General features: G+C 44.8%; 1 protein-coding gene across 1 annotated transcript in view; it reads right to left on the bottom strand.

Moving 5' to 3' along the window:
* Nucleotides 1–1,187: 1,187 nt before the first annotated feature.
* Nucleotides 1,188–9,512, bottom strand: part of LOC138970742 (serine-rich adhesin for platelets-like) — an 11,696-nt gene continuing 3,371 nt past the window's right edge. The window contains exons 2-5 of the mRNA XM_070343245.1: nucleotides 8,347–9,359; nucleotides 5,780–5,872; nucleotides 5,029–5,228; nucleotides 1,188–4,036 (exon numbers count right to left, since the gene is read on the bottom strand). Coding sequence (XP_070199346.1) covers nucleotides 1,228–4,036; nucleotides 5,029–5,228; nucleotides 5,780–5,872; nucleotides 8,347–8,730 — 3,486 coding nt within the window. The 5' untranslated portion in view covers nucleotides 8,731–9,359 and the 3' untranslated portion in view covers nucleotides 1,188–1,227. The remainder of the gene's footprint in view (nucleotides 4,037–5,028; nucleotides 5,229–5,779; nucleotides 5,873–8,346; nucleotides 9,360–9,512) is intronic.

The following is a 9,512-nucleotide window of genomic DNA, read 5'->3' as shown; positions in this document are numbered from 1 at the left end:
AAGAATTAACTTGGTGCGTAATTACACACGTAAAAGATAAATGTAAGTACAAAATCGGAAATATATTTAGTTTGATAATCTAATTCAATAAAAAGCCTGATTTCTGTATTTTTTTCTTTTTTTGTTTACCCGTGCATGTTTTTCCTTCCTTGAGAAGTATGGTTACATAAGTACTCACGACGTGCTGCAAAAAATGTTTTTAGCGACCTACGGCGAAGGTTAAATCAGGTTATATAAATAAAAAATAATATACGAGAATTTATAACGCGCACATTTCACCACAAGGTGACTCAAGGCGCACTTATACACATTCTTTCGCATTCCTGGAGCTCCTTTCAACAAAGCGTGTTAGAACTCGGGAGAAAGCATGCTGGGTATTTTCGTGTTTCTATAACCCACCGAACTCTGACATGGATTACACTTACAGGGTCTTGTGTTTGCATGTACACACACGAAGGGGGATAAGGCACAAGCAGGTCTGCACTTAAGTTGACCTCGGAGATCGAAAAAATCTCCACCCTTAACCCACCAGGCGGCAGCGGCCGTGATTCGAACTCACGACCTTCCGATTAGGAGGCCGACGTCTTACCACTGCGCCCCTTCGCCCGTCTATATATGACTAGCATGGCCATATTCAGCAAAAACATTGATTTTGTATAAGGCATAATGTCGAAGCATGTACAGTGGAACAGACAACGCAGAAATCCCCGAAAATCAAATTCACAAAAGCATGGTTCCCCTCGTTAAAATAGACACAAATTTTGAACAGATTAAACTGGGCAAGTTTTGCATGTCAGCGAAAAGAACAATCAAATTCCTATCCAAAACTGTCAGCTTTGTTCACCTATCTTGTCTACCAATGATGCGATGGCATACCATGACAAACAAAAGTTACAGTAAGCATCTTGGAAAGAAAAGCTGTTGGTACATATATAATGAGAAAAAAACGGTCATGAGAATGGATCTGTGAGTTTTTATCGTTGAGTTTCTAATCCTCAGTCTACATTCTCAGGGTTAAGCTAGCTAGAATAAAAAAAAAACCTTCAACCAAATTCGAATGGGACATACTCAAAAGGCTCGAAGAACCATGCAAGAAAGCTAGGGAAGTCCGTGGGCTTGTCGCCCCCCCCCCCCCCCCCTCTCCAACCCCACCCACCCCCCCCCCCCCCCCCCCCCCCCCCGCCCAAACCCCTAGGATAATGTACTGGACCTTACTATCACTACCTTTCAGTCAACTAGCAAATGAAGCGTGCTCGTCTGTTCTTGCATGTCTGTGATATGGAAATCCTGGTCATCATGAACAGGTGAATCGAGCAAACTTGTTTGAGTCTGCATGTCAGAAATATGGAACAGTTCATCCTCATCATCTTCGTCAAATTCTGGCAGAAACTGACTGCAAGTCTGTGTTTCCGTGGTGACCAGACTTGTAGCATCATTATTGTTAAATGGAGAAAAACTGGTTCCAGGAGCCGGGGACAAAGCGTGGGGCGGAGTAAGCAGGATTCCGGAAGTCTGCGTCTGTGTGTCTGCCACTAGCAGGTTGCTATCAGGAAGGTCCTCTGTTGTTTGCGTTTCCATGTTGTTCATGAGAAAATCCAGGAGATCGTCAGCAGTTTGCGTTTGCGTGTCTGTAGCTGCCACAGCAGAAAAATCTGTGGCAGACAAACTTGTGGAAATTGTCGTGTGAGAGGTTTCAGCTGCCTGGGAGTGAAGACTGTCCCAGCCTGTCGCAGAATCTGAGTACGCTTGGGTCTGGTTGGTATCATCGGTTTGAGCGGACTGACTGAGAAACGACTCCACAAAACGATCACTCGCTCCTGCTTCTAAATCCTCCTGAATGCCCAGGCCAGTCTGTGTGTGAATCTCTGAAAATATATCGTCTGTTCCCACTGCAGAGTCTATGGACATAACAGGACTAATGCTGCTCTCTTTCACCACGCTCGCCACATTTCCAACGCTGGTCTGGGTGTGTGAGCTGGCGAAAAAGTCCTCAGTCCCTGTGGCACAGTCCGAAAAACTCAGCTCAGAGTCGAAAGAATCAAAGAGCTTTGGGTTCAGCGGATTGGGAAATCCGGACAAAGAACTGTCCATCTCTGTACCCATCTCGGCAAAACAAGACTCAAGACTGTAGCCTGTTTCAGAGGTGACAGGTTTGATTGTTTGTGTCTGACAGTCCAAGGTGGACACATCCGTACCCGTACCACAGTGAACCATCGATGAATATCCAGAAACTTTGCTACTGGTCGAGACTTGTGTACTTTCCAATGGGTTCCCCATGCCTGCAGTATTCTCAGTTGAACCACCATATTGCATGCCACACTCAATATCTTCCAGTAAAGAACCAAGGGATGAGGCGATAGTCTGAACGCCAAAGTCTGCTGTTCCGCCTCCCACAGAGAAGTCAGAGGTCTGCACACCAAACTCTGCCGTGCACACAGCCAGGAAATCATCCTGAGTCTGAACACCGAAGTCTGCAGTGTAGGTAGAGAGAAACTCATCCAGATCAGCCTGAAGTCCCGTGTCACTGGTGGAGATGTGTGGAGGGGATGGCGCCGACAGAAATGGATCCCATGTCTCGCTCTCCTCCTCTCTGGAAGCTGAAGCTGACAGTGTGGGGTTCTGATACATCCCTAGGCTACTACTGGGTCTTGGAGTCGGCTTTGGAGAAATGCTTGCTACTGTTTGTGTCGCAATGCTCAAGTCTTGGACCCCTCCTGGGTGTGCTTCTTCCGCTAAACGCCCTTGCTTTCTTCGTCGTTTCTTCGCACGTTGGATGTAGGCCTGAGTTTGAGCCTCACTGGATTTCATGTTCCTCTTCCTACCAGGTGAGCGCCCTTTAGCCCTACCTGGTGACCTTACCACAGGAATATCGGCTGTCGCCATTGCCGACCTCAATATATGATCACCCAGCGTCTGAGTCTGTGCGATGACACCAAACTTGGATCGCCCTGGGATCAGACTGAGTGAAGTCTGCATACCAGTGGTGGCAGTTTCTGACTCGTCTGAACCCACTCCAACAGCCATCTGAGTTCCTGTAGTGTTGGTTGTGTTCCTCTTGTTCAGTGCGGTGTACGGGAGAGTGGCCTGAGTGGCTGTGTTGATTGCTGGCGGCTGAACCAAGTTTGGATTCACCATCATGCCAGGAAAGTTGGGATCTATCAAAGCGCCTGAAACTTGAGTGGAAATGTCAAACACATCAGGCTCACCACTAGTGGCCTGGGTTGCAATGTGTGCAAAGTCTGGGATGTGACTCGTGGCCTGAACGGCCATGTTGGTGACATCGGTGCCCACGTTTGTCTGCACAGCGACGGCACAAAGCTGAGGGTTCAAATCCATCTGTGTGGCACTGTTGACAAGCACAGCCGTTGCCTGTGCGGATCTGTTTACAGCACCAAAGTCATATCCAAGAGAGATATCTCCAGTGAGCTGTGTACTGCTGTTTGTCTTGTCGACAGAGGTCTGAATTGCTGTGTGCGTAATCCGTGAACCTTGCACCATGCCAAAAACAATTCCAGAAACCTGTGTGGCCATGTCAGAAATTTGTGAAGAGCAAGTAGGACTTCTGGACTGCGTTGCAGAAACCTGCGTTGCCGTGTTTACTTGTTGACCTACGCCTGTAGAGTTTTTGACTGTCTGACAGCCAGTGCTAACACCATGTACGTTCACGCGCTGAGGCAGACGGCCAATCCCTGAAGCGTCAGTCTGAATCTCAACGCAGCTGGTGTGGGCCAAACTTCTACCTCCCTGGCTGTTAACAATGACCCGCCTGGCTAAAGCCACTGGTAGACTCGGCGCCAGAATCACGGGGCACTTGGGAAGAATCCTACGAGGACTGCAAGGTGTTTTGGTCTTAGCTTTGTCTGGGGAGCCTGAACTTTTTACTTTCAATTCCATTTCTTCATTGCCACTGGCGGTGACCAAGTGTGGCTGACTGCATTTCCCCCCTGTGCCTTGTCCCTTAGCCCTGCTTCCTTCCACTGATGCTGACTGGCTGGATGAAGCAGCAGTTTTGCTTTCGTTACTCTTCTTTGGTAGCCTGTTGATAACAGAGAAAATGAAATTAAGATTTTTCATGTACTTCTACAAGACACCTGAGGAGAAAATGGCTACAGTGGAACCCCCCTTCAAGACCTCCAATAATCTGACAAAGTCAGGTCTTAAAAAGGAGGGAGTCTTAAAATGGAGGTATATTTACAGAGGTAATGAACAGAAAATCTGAAAAAGCAAGGTCTTAAAAGGGAGGAAGTCTTAAACTGAGGGGGGGGGGGGGGGGGGGGTTGGGGGTGGGAAGGTGTGTTTGTTAAAGGGGGGTTCCACTGTATGTGGAAACAAGGCTTCATCTAGACTATATTCAGAAATTAGAAAATGTAAGAGGGACCACAATCATCCACTGCTGACACTGCTTCTCAAGATTGATCAGTGTTGGCTGAAAGCAACACTCAAAACTTGTCCATCAGGATAAACAATCATAATAAAGGTGAAGAAAAACAACAATTTTGTTTGGATTGGAAAATGCTTGATTAACCCATACCTGCGATCAAAGAGCCCCCTTGGGACCAACCGAAAGTGTCCCTACTAGATGGCCTGTCATGATATGTCTATTTTGGTTAAGATAATACTTATAGACATAGGAACAACAGAAGGTGTCTTTTCTTGGGAGGTGCCCTTTCATCCAAGGGGCCTCACAATGTAGGTATAAGGATAAAGTAGCATATAGTCCTGTGAGGTCACCCTCATGGTATGTCGGGCTGCTTTCTCAGTGGGGAAAGGGAGCTGCCATACAGTACGGCGCTCCCCATTTTTTCTTTCTTTTTGAATTTTTCCTGCATACATGTACGTGTGTGTTCATGTTTCCAAGCCCTGAGACTTTCACTGTAATCTTGGCAACTTTATCATGCACCGCACAGTTGACTCTGGGAAATAAATTCCTTGCTGAAAGTGGGGGTCGAACCCACACCGATAATGACACACTGGGTTCAAAGCCAGCGCCGCTTATTCACTGAGCTATCTCCCCGCCACAAAACTCACCGATACTTTTCTGGCAAGGGATGTTGTTTGCGAGCGCAGTGGGTGAGCAGAGCCTGGCGAGACGGGTAGTGGCATGGACACACACCGCAGGCGAACACCGTTCCACAGTCTTTTTCATGGTACGCTCGGTCCCTGTCCAGGCCGAATCCCTTGCCACACATACTGCAAGTGAACTTCTTCTCGTGCGTGTTGACATAATGCTGTGGGGTGAGAGAAAGACACCATTTAGTCAGGAACAAAAGAAGCAAATACTTCTACGACTCACCATTCGTCATGTAATAACTCCCCTTCCAAGACTGCCCACATTTTCAGACCCTGTTTTTCAAGATGTTCTGACCATAACTGTACATTTACCCCAATTCTGAGACACCGCCTTTTTCAGACCTCATTTGTATAATTCTTTAAAAGACAAAACTGCCAAACATAGTAAAAAAAAAATGAAATCGAACAATATACACTATGCTTACAACTTGATATAATTTGGTAACACAAGGATGCAAAGACATTCATCTGTGTGAACAGTGAACTGGCAACACATTCCACGTTCCATATAATTCTCAACATTTTGAACACACGCAATGTATGAATTACTCTTCTCTCAACAGCCATGCCATTTGATACATTCACCAACAAAAAAGCATGAATGAAATTACAAGAAAGGTTTCTCGATTCTGGAACGTTAGCATTCTCCCTGTTTCAGGCTCCATCAAAAAGTAGGAAAGACATGATAAAACCTTAGCTTATTACTCACAGCCTTGAGTTGAGCAAAGGACATGAGCCAGCGGTCAAAGTCAGAATTGAAGCGACAGCCTGCTTCAGGACAGTGGAAGTGAAACTCCTTCCCCTGCACACACACACACACACACACGCATACACACACACACACACATACACACACACACACACACACACACACATGTATACCAGACACTGATAGTGATACTGATCTCAGTGAAAGTCTTATTAAAAAAAAAACAATTTGACTAGTGCCGTAGTGGTGCGAAAATCTGTGAAAGTGGTACATGGTTAGATCAAAAAGAAAACAAGAAGGGCAAAGCCCACACGACTCACATGCTGAACAGACCTTGATCTTTCTTTCAGAATAATTTTACAATAAAACTGAGAAAAACAATATTTATTCAGTAAAGAAAATAATTACAGAAAACTAATGCCATTGTGAGTTGCACATTCAGTAATTGCATCCAAGTTATGGTGCATACTGTGTCAAAAGGTTCTCCATCCTAAAATGCTAATCGCTGGTCATTAGGGGATCGAGTCGAACCAGGAACGTCAGTTCTCCGACTTCTCTCTAGTCTGGCACCTGTTTTCTCTTTTTTGACAAATATCAGTTTAACTCAAACTGACCTGGAACTTGAAGATATGTAACCTAATGTGAGTTATTATGAAAATATAATGTATTTCCCTCACACATATGTAGTTTTGGAAGAGTTATTTTCAATAGTTCAAGGTCAAGGTCACTTCAAAATATATACATTTCAACTTTGAAGGACCCTGTGACCTTGACCTTGAAGTGAGGTCAAGTTGCCAAACATGTTTCTGAAGATCTAATGTATTTCCCTCACACATATGTAGTTTTGGAAGAGTTATTTTCAATTGTTCAAGGTCAAGGTCACTTCAAAATATATACATTTCAACTTTGAAGGACCCTGTGACCTTGACCTTGAAGTGAGGTCAAGTTGCCAAACATGTTTCTGAAGATCTTGTAACCATACACCATCAGGCCACAATTGGTGTTGATAGACTTAATAGTGTCCAAGAAATATACAATGTTAAAGGTTTCACAGACGGACGGGGGGAACGGACGCCCGGACGCCCGGAAGGACAGGCGGACGATGTCGGTGAGTATATAGACTCACTTTTGTAAGTATAATGTATTTCCCTCACACATATGTAGATTTGGAAGAGTTACCTTCCATAGTTCAAGGTCAAGGTCACTTCAAACTACGTATACAATCCAACTTTAAAGGACCCTTGCGACCTTGACCTTGAAGCAAGGTCAACCAAACTGGTGTCCAAAGATAGGGCTTACATTGCCCTGTATAGCATACATAGCTAAGGTTGCCATTCTCGATAACTTCAGAAAAAATGCGAAAATGTGAAAAATGGTCGTTTTTAAGACAACAATTACGGCCCCTGTAACCTTGAACTTGAAGTGAGGTCAAGTTGCCGCACATGTTTTTTGAGATCTTGTAACCATACACCATCAGGCCACATCAGGTGTTGATAGACTTAATAGTGTCCAAGAAATATCCAACGTTAAAGTTTTCCGGACGGACGGACGGACGGACGCCGGGACGGATGACTCGGGTGAGTACATAGACTCACTTTTACTTCGCATGTGAGTCAAAAATAGAGTGTTCAATGTCAACTATCCCCTCATTCTCCCCTCACCACCCACTACCTCTTCACCCTCCTCCACCCCATTCCTGCCAAGGCAGTACAGTGAAACCCCCACTTTTAAGATCCCCCATTTAGGACTTCCCCCTTTTAACTTCTTCTTCTTCTTCTTCGTTCGTGGGCTAAAACTCCCACGTACACTCGTGTTTTGCACGAGTGGAATTTTACGTGTATGACTGTTTTTACCCCGCTATTTAGGCAGCCATACGCCGCTTTCGGAGGAAGCATGCTGGGTATTTTCGTGTTTGTATAACTATAACCCACCGAACTCTGACATGGATTACATGATCTTTTTCGTGCGCACTTGGTCTTGTGCTTGCGTGTACACACGGGGGTGTTCGGACACCGAGGAGAGTCTGCACACAAAGTTGACTCTGAGGCTTTTAACTTCAAGACCTTGCTGTTTCAGATTTTCTGTTCATAACATCATAGTAAATTTACCACTGTTTTAAAGGTGGTCGTCTACATTTTTGCTTTTTTTCAATAATCTTATGGTTAGATTTTGATACAAAATTATGTCAAATGATGAATGAACCATGGGAAAAAAAAATTATAGAAACAAAAATATATGTAAATTTTTTTTTGGGGGGGGGTAGCGTGACTCACGCTTCCAATATTTTGTTTTCTGTTTGCTGAGAACATCTGCTTTGCCTAAAAATACTGACCAATCAAATTCATGTCACTATGCTTAAAGCCACGCCCAAACAAGTGCAGCAACAGTTTGACACTGGAGCGCTGTCCACGCTTTTTTTAAACGCACGAAATGCACGGGATTTGAGAGGAGTTTTGCGCTTGGCATTTTCCAAATAAGGATATATCCTACTATGAGTACTACGCTGGAATACTACAATGAATTTTCAAATGGCTGCACTATAAATTATTACGCAAAAGTATACGAACCTCCCCACCACCGTTCGCTTTGTGCTCCGGGTGGCAAGCATTGGTGTGTTTTGTCAAACCTCCCTGCGTTTTGAAGACAAGTCTGCACTCTCTAGCAGGACAATACAGGCGGGTCGGGGCCTCTTTCCAGTGTAGCTGTTCTGCACTCGGGCACACCTTGATCACTTCTGCTGTCCCCTCACTGCCGGTGTCTTCAGTCTGTGGCAGTGTTTGCTTTGTTACTTCACTCATGGTGCCATGGTTCACTTCAGCTGCTCTGACCAGGTGGCTAAGTGGCTGAGGCTTAGTCCTGGCTAACTTCGTTGTCGAGTTATTTTGCACATTTTCTGGGGTGGTCCCTGTGATGCTCACTGCGGGGTGCAGAGTCTCCATTTCTGTTCCCATCTTTGTTGTGCTAAAATTCTACAGTTTTTGACTGTTCACACAAAATGTTGACAATAGGACTCAGGAGACTGCAGCACAGTGTGTCACCATCAGGCATCAGCAAACAATTGATGAAGTTTCGTACAGTCTTGCTGCTCATGGTGATACATGTACTGTCTGTGAACAAGTCCCAGTCTAACTTGATTGCCATGGCAAGTATACTGCCCCTTTAAAACGGTTAACTTTTTAGCATACCTAACATCAGTAGACCTTCATTGATGTGTCTATATCAAGCAATTACTACGGTAGCACTGTAGCTGAAAATACAGATGGCAGTAGTGGATTAGATAGGTTATTATGTACCCTTATACTTTTCGTCACATTAGTTGTTGGAATTCTACGTTCTTTGTATCAATCTGTCTTAAATGGAAGCTTGCTGAATTTGCCAGTTTTCTGTTACTAATACTAGAGTAGCGCTAATTCCCCCAAAAGGTGATTCAGTCTCCCATTAATGTCCATTCCTAACCTCTCTGCTCGTCCACACAGTGTAACATGTACAGTAGGACTATGGGAGGTGTATGACTATGAGTGCCGGGTGTGATGATGCCGAGTCTTGATTGTCTTCCATCTCTGCAGTACATGCTCTTGTCCTGTCAGAAGAAGAGCCAAACGAGAATAAATGTTACATGTAAGATTGTAACGAGAAAACGCACCATGGTCAACCTTTGTGTACATTTATGGTAAGTGCAACAGAAAGGGGCAGTGGAAGAAATTGATGCACACATTTTCAAGTTACTTAAACG

The sequence above is a fragment of the Littorina saxatilis genome, linkage group LG1 (genome assembly GCF_037325665.1).
Source record: "Littorina saxatilis isolate snail1 linkage group LG1, US_GU_Lsax_2.0, whole genome shotgun sequence".
NCBI classification, from domain to species: Eukaryota; Metazoa; Mollusca; class Gastropoda; order Littorinimorpha; family Littorinidae; genus Littorina; species Littorina saxatilis.
This window is presented reverse-complemented; position numbering and strand designations above follow the sequence as displayed.